At 42.1% G+C, this 21,151-nt stretch overlaps 1 protein-coding gene across 1 annotated transcript in view; it reads left to right on the forward strand.

Moving 5' to 3' along the window:
- OBSCN (obscurin, cytoskeletal calmodulin and titin-interacting RhoGEF) overlaps positions 1-21,151 on the forward strand; it is a 230,805-nt gene that overhangs the window by 107,873 nt on the left and 101,781 nt on the right. Inside the window, 8 exon segments of the mRNA XM_087917128.1 lie at positions 139-408; positions 3,501-3,767; positions 5,103-5,369; positions 7,055-7,321; positions 9,788-10,060; positions 11,420-11,686; positions 14,702-14,974; positions 16,359-16,631. Coding sequence (XP_087773254.1) covers positions 139-408; positions 3,501-3,767; positions 5,103-5,369; positions 7,055-7,321; positions 9,788-10,060; positions 11,420-11,686; positions 14,702-14,974; positions 16,359-16,631 — 2,157 coding nt within the window.

A 21,151-nucleotide genomic window follows, 5' to 3' on the forward strand; every position in this document is an offset into this window, starting at 1 on the left:
CAGCACTGATGATGTTATTTAATTAGGTCATGAAATGTCTGCAAAAGCAAACAAACACTGGGATGTAACAGTAGGATTAGTGGAATGTAAATTCACAGAGAAACAAATGAAATAAAAGGTTATATCTTTCAATTGTAGAAATACCGGCCACCATAGAAGAAAAATTGAAAGACCTCACTGTTCACGAAGGAGAGGATGCCGTGTTTCGCTGTGTGGTTTCTCATGAGAAGGCCAAAAACCCGCAATGGAGTTTGGCAGGTGTGCCTCTGCAATCCAATGAAATGAACCAAATTAGCGTGGAAGGCAAAATTCACACCCTCGTTCTCCGAAAAGTCACCCTTGAAGACTCCAGCACTGTCAGTTTCCAAGTTGGTCAGAATTCAACACAGGCTCAGTTATTGGTACAAGGTAAGTTAGTCAACTGTTCAGATGGAATTTGATCTTCCACAGGGACATCCATCCGTGGGAAGATGAGGAGGATGACGAGGACAACTGGGGAGTCCTTGGTGCCCTCTGAGCTTTGTTGTTTTCTTGTAGATGTTTTATAATCCTATTAGGTACCACCATCAGTTCTAGAAGAGAGTGGGAGGATAAAACATGCGATGAACAGTGGTAGGAATTGGGTAGGTCTAGTTTAATGAAAAGGACTAGGGGCGACATGATAGCAGTCTTCCAGTATCTGAGGGGCTGCCCCAAAGAAGAGGGAGTCAAGCTATCCTCCAAAGCACCTGAGGAGGGGACAAGAAGCGACGGATGGAAACTAACCAAGGAGAGAAGCAACCTGGAATTTAAGGAGGAATTTCCTGATAGTTTGAACAATTAATCAGCGGAACAACTTGCCTCCAGAAGTTGTGAATGCTCCAACACTGGAAGTTTTTAAGAAGAAAATGGATAACAATTTGTCTGAAATGACATGGTGTTTCCTGCCTGAGCAGGTGGTTGGACTAGAAGATCTCCAAGGTCACTCCCAACAGTTATTCTATTCTTTTCTATTCTATATGCAAGTGGCTTGCCCTGATAGTATTGGTGGGAATGTTCTTGCTGATTCCTTGATTAGACCGGGGGTCTTCAGCCTTTTGGACCTCAGGGACCACCAAATTCATAATTTTAAATTCTGCGGACCACTAATATGAATCCAGCATGCCACTCACTGAAGCGCCTGGACTCCCAATGACAGGATGGGGTCCTTCAGGCTTGGCTGCCTGTTTTTGCAACCTTAAATACTCAGTCATTTGGACCCGTTTCCCACAGAAAACAAAACACCGGGTTCTCTCATATCTCCCTCTCTCTTTTTCTCCCTCCCTCTCTATTTCTCTTTCTCCCTTTCTCCCGCTTTCTCTCCGTGTGTGTCTTCTCTCTCTCTCTCTCTTTCCCCTCTCTTTCTCTCTGTCTTGTCTCTCTCTCTCTCTCTCTTTCCCTCTCCCCCCTCTGCCTTTCTCCCTCTTTCTCTCTCTGTTTTGTCTCTCTCTTTCCCCCGTCTCTCTTTCTCCCTCTTTCTCTCTCTCTTTATGACTTGTCTCTCTCTTTTCCTCGCTCTCTCCCTTTCTCCCTCCCTCCTTCTCTCTCTCTGTGTCTTGTCTCTCTCTCCCTCTCTCCTCTGTTTTTCCCTTTCTCCCTCCCTCTCTCTTTCTCTCTCTCTCTTTCTCTCTCTCTCTTTCTCTCTCTCTGTGTAGGTCTTGTCTCTCTCCCTCTTCCCCCCACTCCCTTTCCCCAGGGGTGGGAGTTGGGGGAAAGGAACCTCTGAACTGGTGCTGGGTGGTGGGAATCTGGTGTCCGGAGGCCCACGAGCCACATGCTGAAGACCAGATGGCTGGTGGGGAGGTGAGGCAATCCTGCAGTCTCCCTAGCAAACCTGTGTCATGGATGCTGCCTCCCGCCTTCGCGCGCATTGAGGCGGCCAAGAAGCAGCGGGAAGAGCACAGTCCTCCTGAGCTGCAGGAAGCCGCTGCCAGCGATGCCCTCAGGTGAAGATATTGCAAGGGGGAGGCTCGACCCTTCCCCTCAGGAGCCGCAAAGCGCTCACTGCCCCTCTGGCACCTGCCAAGCCTCCTTCCCGCTGTGCGTATGAGTGCTTCAGGCGAGGAGGAAGAGAAGCGTGGTGGGAGGAGGCTTGGGGACTGCCAGAGGGGCAGCGAGATTGTGCCCTCCCCTCACAGGCCAGGGAATACCTAGGAAGGGCTCTGATGCCGTGATCTCCCCCACACGACCCTCTCTCCCCGTACGCATCAGTCCATCTTCCGCCAATATCACCCCTGTTGCAGACACAGGTGCACTGAACACCGTGGACCACCAGTGGTCCACAGACCACCAGTTAGCGACCTCTGGATTAGACTATTGCTTACTGTTAGCTTGTTTGTCTGAGTTGCTAGTTAATCTTTGCCCATTTGTGTGATTGATTTTTGATTTTCCTTGATTTTGGCAATGAGGTGTGATCTTTTATATTTTTAATCCTTGCTTTTGAATGGTGTGTAAATATTCTTCATTTCAATGTGCTTGTTGATGGCCCATTTGTCTGAGTGCCAGGCTTGCAAGAAGTCTCTAGCAGTACTGGCTTGTTCTAGGAGGCTGACATTTTTCCAATTACTGTGTCCAATAAAGGTGTTTTTATTGTGTCTTCTGATGGCCTTTTGGTGCTCATAGATGCTCTCTATGATCTTCTGCTTGGTTATCCTACACAGTAGCTATTACAATCCTTACAGTGTACAGGCACAGTCTTCAGCTTAGCACCACAATTGACCCCAAAATTTCTGTTTTTAAGTAAGACATTTATTAAGTGAGATTTGCCCCATTTTATGACCTTTCTTAGCACAGTTAAGTGAATCACTGCAGTTGTTCAGTTAGTAACACATTCGTTAAGTGAATCAGGCTTCCCAATTGACTCTGCTTGTCAGAAGGCTACAAAAGAAGATCACATGACCCTGAGAGAGTGCAACCATCATAGTTTACTTTATTGTCATTGCACCTCATACAACAAAATTAAATACCATCTTCAGTGTACATTATGACTATGAAAGTAAACACAAACATCCATCCTTCACATTTTACACATTGAATTAAAAACCCCTGATATTGCATTAATATTGCACTATACAGTAGAATTCAGTAGAGATACTGCCCTGGGATAGAAGCTGTTTTTCAGCCTATTTAACTTGTTTTTATTATCCTGTATTGTCTACCAGATTGTAGTGGTTCATAAAAGGGGTGCCCAGGATGAAATGGATCTTTGAGAATGTTTTGAACTTTCTTAAGGCAATGGGAGCTATAAAGCTCTTAATCATAAATACAAGGCAGTTGCCAAGCATCTGAATTTTGATCGTGTGACCTTAAGGGATGCTGCAGTGGTCATAAGTGTGCAAAATGGTCATAAGTAACTTTTTGTAGGGCCATTGTAACTTTGAACGGTCACTAAATGAACTGTTGCAAGATGAGGACTGCCTGTACATTGAAGATGACTTTGATGGTCTATATGCTCAACAGAAGTCTTTTTTCCCTCTCTGTAGCTGCACCAATAATCCTCCTAAAAAAGCTGGAGAATGCAGAAGTAGCCGAAAACGGCATGGCAACTTTCCGCTGTGAGCTTTCCAAACCTGGCATCCCAGTAGAGTGGAGAAAGGGATCGTCCCTGATACAGCCCAGCCAGAAGTTTGAAGTCAAGACAGAAGGCAATGCCTACATTTTAATCATCCATGACGTGGTTCCAGAAGACGCGGGACAATATATGTGCAGTGCAGCTGACAAGAAAACCACCGCCAAGCTAAAAGTTAAAGGTGAGTGTAGCTATTGGAGAACTATTGAGATAAGTAATAGAATCATAGGGCTGAAAGAGAACTTGGAGGTCTTCTAGTCTAACCCTCCGCCAAGGTAGGAGTCCTGCCCAATGCAGGAGTCCACCTCCCGGACAAGCCATTCCACCAGTTAATTCTTCTCACTTTCACTTCATTCCATCTCTTCATCTCATCTCTTGCCTCCACTTATTCTAGATCCAGTTCCTCTCTCTTCATCCATCCATTTGACCTTCAGAGATCTTACTATGGTTTACTGTTTTACCATTTTGTTTAATGTTTGAGGGTTTAAGGTACCATATTGCTTGATGATATCTTTTCAGCGTGTTCATGTATATCTAAACTATACAGGTATTTCTTGAACAACAACCATTCATTTAGCAATCGTTTGAAGTTGCAATAAAGCTGGGAAAAAATGTGATTTAGGACCATTTTTCACACTTATGACTGCTGCAGCATCCCCAGGGTCATGTGATCAAAATTCAAACACTTGGCAACTGACAGTAGCAGTGTCCCACTGTCCCAGAGTCATGTAATCTCCACTTGTGGCTTCCGACAAGTAAAGTCAATGGCAGAAGCTGGATTCGCTTCAGTTAACAACTGCAGTTATTTGCTTTACAACCATGGTAAAAAGGTCATAAAATTGGCCCTGACTTACTTAACAACCACCTTGCTTAGCAACATAAATTCTAGCTCCAATTTTAGTCATGTTGAGGACTATCGAAATGGTCATCAACACGAGGACCGGTTGTAAGTCACTTTTGCAGTGCTGTTGTAACTTCACACATTCACAAAATGAGTGGTTGTAAGTTGAGGACTACCCATATAGTAGTATATGTATTTAGGAAGAATTGGAGGTGCTCCATCACTGGAGGTTTTCAAGAAGAAATTGGACAATCACTTGCCTGAAATGGTATAGGGTCTCCTGCCTGAGCAGGGGGCTGGACTATATGACCTCCAAGGTACCTTCCGACTCTGTTATTTTTTGATTCTATTCTCCAAAGCACCTGAGGGCAGGACAAGAAGTAATGGACAGAAACTAATCAAGGAGAGAAGCAACCTAGAACTAAGGAGGAATTTCCTGACAATTAAAACAATTAATCAGTGGAACAGCTTGACTCCAGAAGTCGTGGGTGCTTCATTAATGGAGGTTTCAAAGAAGAGATTGGGCAGTTATTTGTCTAAAATGATTTGGGTTACCTGCTTGAAGAGCGAGTCAGACTAGAAGACCTTTAAATTGCCTTCCCACTCTGTTATTCTGTATTCTGATCGATGGGATTTACTTAACAAGTCTCTTTTGGTATCTGTTTGCTCTTTCAGCTCTGCCAGTATTGTTCAAGAGAGGTCTGCAGAACAAGGAGGTTGAAGTAGGAAACACTGTGTCATTGTGTTGTGAGTTGTCCAAGCCGATGTCACCTGTGGTGTGGAGAAAAGGAAACGTGAAGCTTCAGTCGGGTGAGAAGTATGAGATCAGACAAGAAGGGAACTTTGCTGAGCTTCTCATTTATGATCTGGAAATTCAGGACGGTGGCGATTATACGTGTGATTCAGGAGACCAGCAGACCACTGCCACAGTGAAGGTCAAAGGTAAGAAAAGCTGGATGAGTTCCAGTGACATCTGTCTTCAACAGAAGAGAGTATTTGTACCTTGGTGATGAACCATGGGGTCCTTGGTGGCTTTGTTGCAGACATCTCATGACCCAACTAGGTATTGTCATCAGGGATAGAAGGGAAGGGAGGATTGCAGAATGGAAGGAGGAGGAGGACTGTGGGACCCTAGTTGATCTCTGAGCTTGGTTGGTTTCTTGTAGATATTTCATGACCCAACTAGGTAACATCATCATTGTTAGAAAGAAGTGAGGTGTATTCTGTTTATATCACTGATGATGTTCTCTGGCTGGGTCATGAAATGACTGAAAGAAAACATAAGACAGTATCAAGGATGTCACAGTCCTCCTCCTCCTCCTCCTCCTCCCCCTCCCCCCTCCTCTCTGTAACCCCTCTCCCTTCTGCCACTGATGATATTACCTAGTTGGATCATAAAATATTTGCAAGAAAATAACCAAACCCAGAGAGCACCCAGGGTCTCACACTTCTATCTTCTTAATACTTTTCCTTGGGAGTGGCTATATTTCATTTAATGACTTCCTCCTTTATATGTAATTGCGTTTGCTTTCTTGGAATCATTTTCTCCAATGTATGAATTTGCTGAGGATTATACAGGAAGTTGTCAGCTTACAGCCACAATTGGTAGCAGGATTTTCATTGCTAAGCTTGGCAGTTGTGAAGTGAGTCACACCTTTTTTGTCATGGTTGCTAAATGAACCAATGAGGCTGTTAAGTAAATCAAGTAGTCATTAAGAGAATCCGGCTTCTCCCATTGATTTTGCTTGTTGGAAGCCAGCTAGGAAGATCATAAATGGTGATCATGTGACCCTGGAGTGCTGCAACCGTTGTAAATATTTGCCTGTTGCCAAGCACCCAGATTTGGTATGGATGCTGCAACAGTCATCAGTGCACAAACCGGACATTCATTACTCCTTTCAGTGCTGTTGTAACTTCGATTAACTTTGGTGCTAAGCAAATGGTTGTAACTTGAGGACTACTTCTAGACTGCGCACAGGTAATACAAGACCAGAAACATTCTGCACAAATGGGGCTATCTGCTCTTTACGATTGTGGTGACATGCAGACAATAACACATATATATGCCAGCCCTTTGGGTCTTGATCGGTGTAGACAGAAGGATCTCACAGCAACATGACAGAAAACAATTGATGTTGCTAGTTTCTGGGCAAGATCTATTTAATTTATACATATTTTAATCTTGTATTTTATATTTTATATTTTATGTTCTTTTAGTGACGGTTCAGCATTACATGGTCATTGAAAAAATGACTTTTGACCGTTTCCCACACTTACAACTGTTTAGCATTCCCATGGTCATGTGATCAAAATTCGGATGCTTGGCAACTGGTTCATATGTGTGATGGTTGCAATGTTCCGGGGTCATATGATCCCCTTGTGTGACTTTGTGACAAGCAAAGTCAATGGGAAAGCCGGATACCCTCGACAAACATGTTAGTAACTTCACGATTGCGGCAAAACTCACGTCTCGCTTAGCAACAAAGATTTGGGGCTGAATTGAGGTCATCATATTTTGTGATGCTTCTGAAACAAAAAAAAACCCAAATAAACCTGTAGAGGTATTGTTTAATGTCTGCAAAGGGCATCAGAGGCGTCCCAACGCTTTTGTCCTTTCTACCTGGTAGCGTTACCTATCTTCTTTGAAGAAGGGTTGCAAAACGTTGAGTCAGAGACTGGAGGGATAGCTGTCCTGTGTGGCAAGATCTCAAGTCCCAACACTCCCGTTGAGTGGCGGAAAGGGTCCCTCATTCTACAGCCCAGTGCCAAGTACGAGATGAAGCAAAAAGGCCCCACCGTGGAGCTGATCATCCATGATTTGGAACCGGAGGATTGTGGATCGTATACATGCAGCACTGGAGACGAGCTGTCCACGGCCTCGGTATACGTGCAAGGTGCGTTCCTAATTCTTATTTGTATTTTGTCAATGCTGCAGCCGGTTGATTTGATGCCAACCTTGTCAACCGAGGGATAATATCAAGATCTCGGGAAGTATTGGGATTGCTTTATAACAGCACTGGTTACTCCACATTTGGAATGCTGTATCCTTTTGTGGTTGCCAAATTACAAAGAATATTGAGACTAGAAAGAGTGCAAAGACGAGCAACAAAGATAATCATGGGATTGGGGGATAAAGCGTATGAAGAATGGTTGCAGGAACTGTCTAATGAAGAGAATGATTAGGGGTGGCATGATAATAGTCTTCCGATATTTGAGTGGCTGCGAGAAAGAAGAAGGGGTCAACCTATTCTCCAAAGCACCTGAAGGCAGGACAAGAAGCAACACACTGAAACTAATCAGGGAGCAATTCAGCTAAATAAGAACTAAAGATAAACTTCCTGACAGCGAGAACAATTAATCAGTGGAATGACTTGTCGTGAGACGTTGTGGGTGCTCCAACACTGGTGGTTTTTTAAGAATGAATTGGACAGCCATTTTTCCAGAATGGATTAGAGTCTCCTGCTCAAGCAGAGGGTTGGACTAAATGACCTCTAAGGTCTCTTCCAACTCTGTTATTCTATGATTCTATTCTCCAAAGCACCTAAGGAGAATAAGAAGCAATGGGTAGAAGGTTATCAAAGAGAGATCCAGCCTAAAAGTAAGGAGAAATTTCCTGACAGCGATAGCAATTAATCAGTGGGCCTCAAGATAGGTTATTCCATCGCTACATTGACCAGGGAATTCCTCTTTATTTTCAAGTTGTTTCTTTTTAAGGTTATTTCTATAGATAAAAATGGAACTCATGCATCTGTTTTGTGCCTTTTCCTGTTATTAAACTAGGTTTGGAGGCCAATCAATCTTTCTAACATAGTCACCGAGGAATTCAGTGGGTCTGAAAAAAATGAATGATCCTAAACGAAATATCTCTTTGGCATGTAAACCACCTTGTTGTATAGATGACTAATATGTAGTTTGCCTCTGCAGTTCTGGTGTGAGACTGCTTTTTAAAAAAGGATTAATGTGTGATTTTGGATGATTTTGAAAAGTTAAGCAGCAGCAGGCCTGGTTAGCATTTGGAAGGGGGGGAAAGTACTAAGAAAAGAAGAAGAAATTAGCCATATTGTGGCTAAGGAAATTGCATTCATGGATGTGTGTATTTTATTTGTTCTGTGAGTGACCAAATGGAAACTCTCATTATTTTATTGCAGTCCACTTGTGCTAAAAGGTTTTAAGGAGTTGATGAGATGCCCTGGAAAATAAGGAAGGTAACCTTCACAGAGATAGGCCAGATCTGTTAGGAAAGCACCAAGGAGGAAATTATAGTTTAAATCAAAAATAAGAACATGTCTGCAAAAGACTCAGGCGGACCTCCTTTCTAATTCACATGAATATAAGGAGGGACATGAAGAAGAGTTGCCAACCATTTTGGGAGAGGCAGGTGCCTTTATGCATGCCTGCACACACGTGAACAGGACCACGAGCAGACGCACGACGCAATCGAGACCGCAAGCTCGCAGAGATGCTAGTGCCCATGTGATGCTCGCAGCAGTGCTTGTACCCACGGGAAGCTCATGGCAACACTAGTGCCGATGAGATACTCGCGGCGGAATTAGCACAAGTGAATGTGTATGCATGCACACACACATACGTACACTGGCCAGACATTCACGCAGCCTGGTGGCCAAGAGGCCGCGGTAGTGGACCCTGGCCCATAGGTTGGGGGACCCCTGTGGTAAAGCACAGACAGATTTTTCAAGATTCTGTTCTTATAAATCAACATAAATGAAAGTAATTTTAGTCTTCTTGTCAAGTTGATTTCTTGGTTGGGTGTTTAGTTGCCTGAGAGCTGTCTTGTTTTTCAGCTTTGTGAAAAATCAGAACAGAAATAAAAAAGATAGTTTCTGGGATACGATGACAGGTAGTCCTTGACTTACGGCCACAACTGGTATCTTTGTTAAGCAAGACAGTTGTTAAGTGAGATGCACCTGATTTTGATTTTTTGGCATGATTGTTAAGTGAATCACATGGTCATTCAGTGAATCCAGCTTTTCCCACTGATTTTGCTTGTCAGAAGCCCATTGGGAAGGTCAAAAAGGCTAATCACATGATGCTGGGACACTGATGAGCATCCAAATTTTGATCACATGATTATGGGGATGCTGCAATGGTCATAAGTGCGAGGATCAGTCATAAGTCACTTTTTTCCAGTGTCGTCGTTACTTTGGGTGAATGGGTGTAAGTCAAGGATTCCTGTACTTTTGTAGGTTTCAGTGCAAGTTTACAGAGTTTTAATTTGGGGTGCTAATTCTGCAACGTCTCTCCTGGCGAAATGATCCATGTTGTGTAAGATGAGTAGAAACACAAAGAATGTTCCATTTTTTACACCTCCGTTGCGTGCGTTCTCTTCCTCTGTTACACAGAAGAGGAAATACAGATAGTTTCTGGTTTAAAGAACACGGATATTTTTGCCGGGGAATCGGCTACTTTTACCTGCGAGCTCTCCCGACCCGGAACACAAAACGCGCAGTGGTGGCTGGACGGCTCCCCTCTTCACAACAGCCCTGCAAATGAAATCTCGGTGCAAGGTGGGACCATTCACAAGCTGATCTTAAAAGACCTGGGTCTCAATGATTCAGGAACAGTGATCTTCCGAGCAGGTTCTCTGATATCCTCGGCTAAGTTATTAATCAAAGGTATTTCAGGCTTTCCCCATCAGGCAACCACCGTGCTGCGCTTGTTCCTTGTGTCACTGGACCCCTAACCAATTCCTGCAAAACAGCCCCTGGAAGGAATGCATTAACCGCTAGGCACCACTACTTTAAGCACATTCCTGCATCTTACTCACAGTCCTTGGAAGATATATTTATTTATTTCTTAAATTTATATGCTGCCTGTCTTGGTAATCTAAAGTGACTCTGGAAGGTTTACAATGGCATATGATAGATTTAGAAGCACCTGATAATTCCCTGTGCTGAATCTGCTGAACCACCACAAATACTGGCAGCGTAAAAGTTTAATAAATAAAATAAATACATCTGGTTTTAGGTTCTTTTGCAACCTTTTGTAGAGCAGCTGAAACCATTCCAGCAAAATAGCTTTCCGCTCAATCTTGTTTGGTGGTTATCATCTGTGAGTGAGCCAATCACAAATAGGGTCGCTTGGAAAGCATACAAATTTAATCAATAATAATTAATAATAAAAATTAACAATAAACTGTAGCTACAGGCCAAGGTGATGCAAATGGGAGATTTTCAGAGATGCTTAAATACCCATCTGAGCACAGTAACTACTACAGGTTGTTTGTAGATGGTCCTCAGCTTATAACCACAATTGTGACCAGAATTTCCATTGCAAAGAAAAGTGATTGTGTAGTGAATCCTGGCTGATTTTATGACTGATTTATCATGGTTGTTGAGCGAATCACTGCAGCTAAGTGAATTGTGTGGCTGCTAAGCGAATCTGCTAAGTGAATCTTTCCCCGTTGACTTTGCTTGTCAGAAGCTGGCTGGGCAGGTCACATGACCCCATCATGCTGCAACCCTCATAAATACCAAGCACCTAAATTTTGATCACATGACTGCAATGCTGGAATGATCTTAAGTGTGAGAACTGGTCATAAGTCACTTTTTTCAGTGCCATTGTAACTTTGATGGTTGCTAAACAAAAGATTGTAAGTTGAGGACTATGATATTACAAAAAATAACTTAACCTGACCAACTTTCTCAATAATTCAGCTTCCAGAATTCTCTGCAATCTCCACGCTAGCTGGGGAATTCTGGGAGTTGTAGTCCACACCCCTGGAAGGTTTCTAAATTAGGCGAAACTGCTTTCAGCCATTCAATCACCAATGATCTACTGCCTCTTTAGCTAACTCAAATGCTTCTATCATTTTCATCGCTGAGCCAAGCAAGCATTAAACCATCTTAGCAAACTAAAGAGTGCTTCTGACCCCTGCTTTCACACAACTTGCTGAGAGTCCTTCTTTAAAAGCAAAAAAGTCTCCATAATTATTCCCCCAAGCCTGCACTAACACCTGACCTATCGGTTGACAGATCCGACCATCGAGGTGGTCAGCCCCATGCAGGACCTAACTGTGGAAGAAGATGGGACCGCGGAACTCATCTGCCAGTATTCTCGGCCAGTGCAGGCCATCTGGAAGAAGGATGACCAACCTCTTTGGGGAGATGGCCAGCGAATTGTGGTTGAGCAGGACTGGAACGTGGCCAGATTGAAAATCAAGCCGGCTTTTCCTGGTGACATGGGGATTTACTCTTGTGAAGCTGGAGGCACCAAAGTGGTGGCCATGCTTGACGTTCAAGGTGAGGTGAACCACTATGGAAGAAGATGATCATGTGAACTCCGCTGCAACTGACACAAGGGGGCCAAACCAACTTCCTTTTGGTGACCAATACCAGAATAACAGAGTTGGAAGGGACCTTGAAGGTCTTCTAGCCCAACCCCCTGCTCGAGCAGGAGATGCTATACCATTGCAGGCAAATGGTTGTCCAATCTCTTCTTAAAAACCTCCAGTGTTGGAGCACACCCACAACTTCTGGAGGCAAAGTCGTTCTACCGGTTAAGCGACTAGCTTTTGGAGAGCAAAGAACAAGGGGAGATTTGATCTTTACAAAGGGGTTAGTTAATACTTATAGTCAGTGTTGGGGAACTGGAAAACCTTGTAAGAACATAAGCATTCATGCAGGGCTGCTGAGGCTCTCTGAGCTTGGTTGTTTTCTTGCAGATGTTTCATGACCCAACTTGCTTACATCATCAGTGTTAGAAAGGAGTACAGTTTGTGGAGAAAAGGAGGAGGAAGAGGAAGGAGGAGGAGGACTGTGGAGTCCTTGGTGCTCTCTGAGCTTGGTTGTTTTCTTGCAGATATTTCATGACCCAACTAGGTTACATCATGCGCTAGAAAATAGAACCTCACTCCCTTTAAACACTGATGATGTTACCTAGTTGGGTCATGAAATATCCTCAGGAAAACAATCAAGGTCAGAGAGCACCAAATATCCGTGTTTTCTTGACTTGCCTGCATTTTTCAAACACACTTTGTTTAATTTCTTCTATCTGCTTTTAATCTTGGCAATATACCATTGCATAAAATAAATTCAGGCAAAAGCAGAGAGGTGTCTCCGGCTGAATTTGTATCACAACCATGAAGAGTTTTCTTAGCACTTATCAACATCAGCAATTCAATTATCTTAGACACAGTAGGAGAACAGGAATCCTGGCCTACCTTACAGGGCTGTTGTAAGGATAACTCAGCAATGCATATGAGCAGCCTAAAACATTTTGTAATTGCTCTGTGTTACTGCAAGCTTAATGGTCCTCTGCTGTTGCTTGGAGCTAAAGCTTTTGAAAGTTATATTTTATGAAATATGCTTTGTTATTTGGCCTGTCTACTATTCTGATTGTTTTATTGCTTGCATTATATTTTTTTAATGCTTGGCTGCCGAGTTGCTTTGAAATATGTGAAAACACAACTGCCCATTTTTAAATAAAAGTCACTTTGAGTAAAGCTTTGTGATGATAAAAACAAAGACCAAATTATGTTTTTTATTATGGACATTAAAAAAAACATAATTGTACCACATATTTACTGTTTCTGCAGCAGCCAAGATCAAGCTGAGGTTAAGCAATCAGGTTAGAAACTGGAAGACTGGGAGTTTTAGTCCTCCTTTAGGAAAGAACCTGGGGAACTTTAGGCCAATGACCAGGCAATGGTGAATTCTAGTCCCGCATTAGGCACACAAGATGGCTGGGTGACTTTGAGCCAATTATCAAGAGACAGGCAGTTGTACTCCGGTGGGGGAAATAGGAGGAGGAAGGAGTATTATGATATGTTCATAGTTTGAGTTGTTTATAAAAGAATAAGGAAGGCGGGACATAAATAAATAAATTTTGTAGGCTTGAATTTCATTGGCAGTTCCTTTTAGGAAGGTTTTCTATGGCACCTGAAAAGCATATAGGCAGTCCTTGACCTACGATGTTTATGTGGTTAAGCGAGATATTTGTTAAATAAATTTGTTATATGAGTCAGTTGCCAAGCGTCTGAATTTTGATCGTGAGACCACAGGGATGGCTGCAATGGTTGTAAATGTGAAAAGCGGTTAAGTCACTTTTTTCAGTGCCATTGTAACTTTGAACAGTCACTAAACGAATGGTTGTAAGTCAAGGACTACCTGTAATTAAAGAGGAAATCACCATGGGTACTAAAGTAACACGTGTAGTTTGTTGTCACTTCCTTGACATCTGCAGAGTTCGCTTTTAATTTTAATTTATTGTCATTTACAATTTTGGGTTTGTTTTTTTTCACATGACTCAAACCCTTCTCTTACCCTTGTTGAAATCCGGCAGAACCAAATCTTAGTGTGGAATTAATTCTTCCTTACAATATTACGATCCTAGTTCGCGACTACCCCATAGAGAAGAAAGTTTAAAAAAATCCACCGAGGATGTAACCATGCAATTAAATTTCCACTTTTTTAAAAAAAAAACGTGTCATGTTTGATCTCCTAAGTCACAACTTATTCTTATAAAAACTCTTTCTCCTTTCCAAAACTCAACCTATATCAAAATGAAAATTGAATTTCAGTTAAAGATGGCAGACACTTCATTGGAAGCAACCAAGCTTGCAATCTGTCTAAAGTCTTGTAATTGTTATATTTTATATATTATATCAATATAATATCCAGTTATATATATAATATATGTAATATTATACATTATATATAACAAGCGTGTATGGATGTATTATTTGTAATTTATACTTTTTATATATAATATGTAACCTATATGCATAATATATATTATACATATAGTATAGAATACTTATACTTATTATTTCCAGCTAACTTAAATGCTACATAGGTAGTCCTTAAATTACAACTACAATTTCCATTGCTAAATAACGCTGTTTTTAAATGTCATGCCTCATTTTATGACCTTTTTTGCCATAGTTGTTAAGTGAATCACTGCAGTTATTAAGTAAATCACACTGCCATTAAGTCAATCTGGTTTCTTCCATTGACTTTGCTAATCGGAAGCTGTCTGAGAAAGTCACAAAAGGTGATCAAATGAACCCAGGACGCTGGAGCCATCATAATCTATGAGTCTCACCTGCTAAGCACCTGGATTTTAATCACAAAGACCATGGGGATACTGTAATGGTCATAAGTGTGAGAACCAGTCCCAAGTCAATTTTCTGGTGCTGTTGTAACTTCAGATGGTCACTAAACAAACAGTTACAAGACAAAGACTACCCATATCATGGGAAAGTCAGGGATTGAGGCCTTTTTATTATTAATTCCATTTTTTTTGGGTCCTAACAGCCAAGAACACAGTCATCCAGGGCCTCGAGAACGTGGATGCGATGGAAGGAGGGGAAGCTCTCTTTGAGTGTTATCTTTCCAAACCAGAAATCTACAATTATAACTGGTTGATCGATGATGTGCCGGCAAAAACATCTGAAAATGTAGAGCTGGTTTATTTTGAAAATGGGCTTCGCCATCTTCTGCTTCTGAAGAACCTCAAAGTCCAAGACAGCTGCAGGGTGACCTTCCAAGCGAGCGATGTGGTCACGTCTGCCTTCTTGACCGTAAAAGGTGACAATCAAATATCTTGCTCCACAAGACAATCAGATTCAGGTAGTCCTCAACTTACGGCTACAACTAGGCCCAAAATTGATGTTGCTAAACAAGATAGTTCTACCACCTGTGTTGCCACAGTTGTTAGGGGAACCGCTGCAGTTGTTAAATTAATAACACTGTTAAGTGAATCTGGTTTCCCCCATTGAGTTTGCTTGTCAGAAGGTCACAAAAATGGATCGCGGCAGAGGTGGGTGTTCAGCAGGTTCTGACCAGTTCTGGAGAACCGGTAGCAGAAATTTTGAGTAGTTCAGAGAACCGGCAAATGCCACCTATGACTGGCCCCGCCCCCATCTAGTCTCCACCTCCCATTGAGTCCCAGCTGATCAGCTGGGTCTTCTTTGGTTTCCCTGCACAGGAGAACGGAGCTGGAAAGCAGGTTAACGAGGTAGGGAGAGAATGGGGATTTTACAGTGTATTCTCCTGCCGTACCCACCAAGCCACACCCACCAAGCCATGCCACGCCCACAGAACGGTAGTAAAAAAAATTGAATCCCACCACTGGATCATGGGACCTTGGAACACTCCAAGACATTGCAACCATCATAAATATGAATCAGCTGCCAAACATCCGAATTTGATCACATGACCATAGGGGTGTTGCAATGGTTGTAAGTGTGAACAATGTCATAATTCCCTTTTTTCAGGCAGTCATTAAACAAAGTTTTGTAAGTGGAGGACTACCTTTCTATAGCCACCCATCTCAGTCAATAACTGTGGATAGCTTACAATTTAAAAAAAATCACAATTAAAATACTAAAAACATTCTAAGATAATAAAAAACAATACCAATAACCCCCTTAAACATACATAGCAGCTGAGATACTTGACCAGTTAGCAATACAGCCAGGAAACAGGGTCCATTTTCATGTACAGGTAGTCTTCAACTTACGACCATAATGGAGCCCAAAATTTATGTTGCTAGGTGAGATATTTACCCCATTTTACGACCTTTCTTGCCACAGCTATTAAGTGAATCAGCACAGTTGTTCCATTAGTAATAGAGTTGTTAAGTGAATCTGGCTTCCTCCTTGACTTTGCTTGTCAGAAGGTCGCAAAAATGGATCATGTGATCTTGGAACACTATGTCTGTCTTAAATATGAGTTAGTGGCCAAGAATCTGAATTTGATCATATGATCATGGGGATGCTGCAATGGTCATAAATTTGAAAAATCATCATGTCCCTGTTGTAACTTTGAATGGTCACCAAATGCACTACTGCAGGTCGAGGACTACCTGTATTTCTGGTTGTTGTTTTTTAAATTTCCCTCCCAAATTTCCCAATCTCTCAATTTTTTCTTTGCTTGAAAGGACTGATGGTGTCATTTCTGATCATTTCAGGATGGAGACTGGAATTCTTGCAGCCACTGACGGATGTCACCATCTGTGAGGGGGAACAAGCTGTCTTCACCTGTGTGTTAAGTGAAGCAGTACCCATCCATGAGATTGCCTGGTATATTAATGACATAGACATCCAACCGGACGAAAATTGGAGAATTGAAGTAGAAGAAAATATCTACAAACTCATCCTAAAGAAAGCTCAGCTTGTCCACTCTGGAGAGATAACTTTTGCTGCCAGAGATGCTATTGTGTCTGCAAAATTGACTGTCACAGGTAAGTTGAAACAGATAAGTGTTTTTTTGCAACTTGCCTATAGGATAAGATTGATGCAAAATGATCACATTGAATACCGGGCCCTATCTAACAAAATTAAATTCAAGGTAGATAAAAGTAAGGCTCTACAATTAGGTAAGAAAAACCAACCGTACAGGCATATGGGTGAAACTTGGCTTAATGTCAGTAACTGAGAGAGGGATCTTGGAGTTGTAGTGGACAATCACTTAAACATGAAGCCAACAATGTACTTCAGCAGCCAAAAAAACCAATGAAATCCTAGGTTGCATTAATAGAGGGATACAATCAAGATCACGTGAAGTTATAGTACCACTTTACAACGCCTTATTCAGAGCACACTTGGAATATTCCAAGTGGTTTTGGTCACCATAATATAAAAAAGATGTTGAGACTCTGGAAAGAGTGTAGAGAACAGCAACAAAGATGATTAGGGGACTAGAGGTTAAAACTTACAAAGAATGGTTGCGGGAATTGGGTATGTCTTGTTTAACGAAAAGAAGAGCTGGGAGGACATGATAGCTATCTTCCAATATTTGAAGAATATCTGCCATAGAGAAGAGAGGATCAACCTGTTTTTCAAAGCATGAGTAGGCAAGACAAGAAACAATGGATGAAGCAACCTAGAACTAAGGAGCAATTTCTTTACAGTGAGATCAATTAATCAATCAGAAGTCAGAAGTTGTCCTGTCAGAACTTGTGGATGCTCCGTCACCGAAGGCTTTCAAAAAGTGACTGGACAACCATTTGCCTAAAATAATATAGGGTCTCTTGCTCAAGAAGGGGGTTGGACTAGAAAACCTCCAAGGCCCCTTCCAACTCTATTATTCTATGTACTATGTTCTATAGGCTAAGTTTTTAATTGAGGATTAATGCAAAATGATAGCAATAGCACTTAGACTTACATACCGCTTCATAGTGCTTCACAGCGCTCTCTAAGCGGTTGACAGAGTCAACATTTTGCCCCCAACAATCTGGGTCCTCATTTTACCCACCTCGGAAGGAGGGAAGGCTGAGTCAACCTTGAGCTGGGATGGATGGACAGGAAGGAAGGAAAGAAGGGAGGGAGGGAGGGAGGAAGGAAGGAAGGAAGGAAGGAAGGAAGGAAGTTAAAAATAGCAATAGTGCTTCCCAGCTCTCTCTAAGCGGTTGACAGAGTCAACATTTTGCCCCCAACAATCTGGGTCCTCATTTTACCCACCTCGGAAGGAGGGAAGGCTGAGTCAACCTGGAGCCTGGTGGGATTTGAACTATCAAATTGCAGGCATCTGGCAGTCAGCTGAAGTAGCCAGCAGTACTGCACTCATGTGCCACCGAGGTTCAGAATGATCCCTTCTGGAGGAAGAAATGGATATTGAAGAAGGTTGCATGAAAGGCAAAATTGTTCACCATAACAAAGAATGAACAGTTAATGAGTATTGAGCTGTATCCAACCAGAGCCAGTGGTCAGAAAAGTAAGATCCTGCACCTAAGCAAGAAAAATCAAATGCACATGTACAGAATATGTGGCTCAATAATAACAACTGTGAGAAATATGTAGGAGTCCTAGTGGATCACCACTTAATTATGAGCCAACAGTGTGCTGTAGTAACCAAAAAGGCTGCTGCAGCCCTAGGGATAGCGTCAAGATCAGAAGAAATGATAGTATCACTTTATACTGCACTGCTGAGGCCACACTTGGAGCAGTTCATTTAACAGCCATTCAAAGTTACAATGGTTCTGAAAAAGTGACTTATGACAGTTTTTCACATTTATGGCACGGTGGAGCTGAGCTGGGGTGACGGCTCGCATGCCTGGAGAGAGGGCTCCGCATGCCACCTCTGGCATGCGTGCCATAGGTTCGCCATCACGGATCTAGTCTAGAGAAAAGAAGGACTAGGAGTACATGATAACAGTTTTCCAATATTTGAGGGGCTGGCACAAAGAAGAGGAGGGGGTCAACTTATTCTCCAAAGCCCCTGAAAGCAGGACAAGAAGTAACGGATGGAAACTCATCAAGGAGAGAAGGAACTAAGGAGGAATTTCCTTATTGTGAGAAAGATTAATCAGTGCACCAACTTGTCTTTCAGAGTTGTGGGTGCTTCATCACTGGAGGTTTAACAGATAACAGATAATCAGAGTTGGAAGGGACCTTGTAGGTCATCTAGTCCACCCTCCCCCCCAAGCAGGAGATTCTACACCATTTCTGACCGATGGCAGTCCAGTCTCTTCTTGAAAGCCTCCAGGGATGAAGCTCCCACAACTTCCGAGGGCAACTTTTGTTCCATGGGTTGATTGTTCTCACTGTCAGAAAGTTTCTCCTTATTTCCAGGTTGAATCTCTCCTGGTTCAGTTTCCACCCATTATTCCTTGTCTGGCCTACAGGCGCTTTAGAAAATAGCTTGACCCGCTTCCTCCTCTCTGGGGCAGCCCCTCAAATATTGGAAGACCTCTATCATGTCTCCCCTGGTCCTTCTCTTTACTAGACTAGCCAAGCCCAGTTCCTGCAACCGTTTGTTGTACGTTTTAGCCTCCAGTCCCCTCATCAGCCTGGTTGCTCTTCTCTGTACTTTTTCTAGAGTCTCAACATCTTTTTTATAGTATGGTGACCAAAACTGGGTGCAGGACTCTAGGTGTGGTCTTACTAAGGCTTTACAGAGTGGTATTAGTACTTCCCTTGATCTTGACTGTATCCCTCTGTTAATACAATTTAGGATTGCATTAGCTTTTTTGGCTGCTGCTGCACACGGCTGGCTCCTATTTAGCTGGTTGTCCACTAAGACTCCAAGATCCCTTTCACAGTTCCTGCTATTGAGCCTGGTTTTACCCAGTCTATATGTGTCCTTTTGGTTTTTCTTGCCTAAGTGTAGGACTTTACTTTTCTCTGTATTGAGTTTCATTTTGTTAGATACGGCCCAGTATTTTAGTTTGTCAAGATCCCTCTGGATCTTGAGCCTATCTTCTTGGGTGTTAGCTATTCCTGCCAGCTTAGTGTCACCTGCAAATTTGGCAAGTTCCCCTTCTATTCCCTCATCTAAGTTGTTAATGAAGATATTGAAGAGTACTGGGCCTAAGATGGGACCTTTAGAAGAAAAGGTTGGAAAACCATGTGAGTGGGTGGTATCAGGACTCCTGCCTTAGGCAGGGGATTGGACTAGAACACCTACAAGGTTCCTTCCAGTTCTATGATTCTTGTGAGGAGACTACTTCTTAAGAACCTCTCAGGACAAGGAGAGGACAGGAGATTACCCCCATCAATGTGAACAGCTGTCTCTCATGAGGAGATCACAAGGCAGAGATCCCTGGTAGGTTTTGAGCACCAGGAAAAGATAGGAATAGCAATTTTGCTTGCAATTAAGCTTTGCACTAGATCTGCAAACTTCATTTTTAAATTATGCTTGGAAATTGCTTGTTAAGAACTTTAGGGACGTTTCAATTGGCAAGTCTGAAAATGCGGGATGAGGTCTCGTTCAATCCTTAATGAAAAATCATGTTAATCCTAAACTTAAGATTTTTTAAAAAAATATTAAATAAACAGCAAACAGCTAAGTGACACTTTTTTTCCTTAGAAAGTTATAAACAGATTAAGAGACCAAACACATTTAGAATAAGTTTTTGGAATTCATTATAAAGAATCCTTCCAAAGGGAAATACAGTAGATTTGTTTGGACTATCGCAAGACAAACTGAAGAAAAATAATTTTAAATATTGGGCATCAAGGAAGCTAATACCCTTTATTATTTATTTGTTTGTTTGTTTGTTTAATTTTATCTATCACATTTCTAAACTGCTCATCTAAACAACTAATTAACTGGAACATATAAAATGATGCAAACAAAATTTAACATTGAAAATATTGAAGGGCACTTTTGAAATATGAAATTATAAGTTAGTAACAACAATGTCAGTAGTGAGGTTTGCTTCTATGAATAAAAAGTGTCCAAAATGTTTCAGAAACAGTGGCAGATGAAGAATATTTTTTGATAAGATAAAGGTGACAGGTGATAATGACAGTTATGAGAATGACATGGAAAGGATGCTATACTTGACGTCTTAAACCAGTTGATGTTTTAAAAATCATAGGGGAAATACTGTACAAATAATTCACCAAGAGAGTGACTTGGATAGTCTTTTATATTGGATAAAAGAAGCTTGTTAAAGGTTTGAATAATCTTGTGAGAAAGGACAAAGAAGAAGAACAGAAGAACAGAGCTGGAAAGGTCCTTGAAGGGCTTCTAGTCCAGGGGTCGCCAACTTTTTGGACCTCAGGCAGGGGTGGGATTCAAATTTTTTAACAAACAGTTCTGTGGGCCTGGTTTAGTTGGTGGGTGTGGCTTGGTGGTCATGTGACTGGGTGGGCATGACCAACTTGACGTCACTCACATCGAGGCACGCATCTCCTCACCTGGCCTCTCATGACAGTGGGGATGCTGCAACCATCGTAAGTGTGTAAAACGGTCATAAGTCACTTTTTTCAGTGCCGTTGTAACTTTGAATGGTCACTAAATGAACTGTTGTAAATC

The sequence above is a fragment of the Pseudonaja textilis genome, chromosome Z (assembly GCF_049901715.1).
Source record: "Pseudonaja textilis isolate UNSWEBS1 chromosome Z, rPseTex1.2, whole genome shotgun sequence".
Lineage (NCBI taxonomy): Eukaryota > Metazoa > Chordata > Lepidosauria > Squamata > Elapidae > Pseudonaja > Pseudonaja textilis.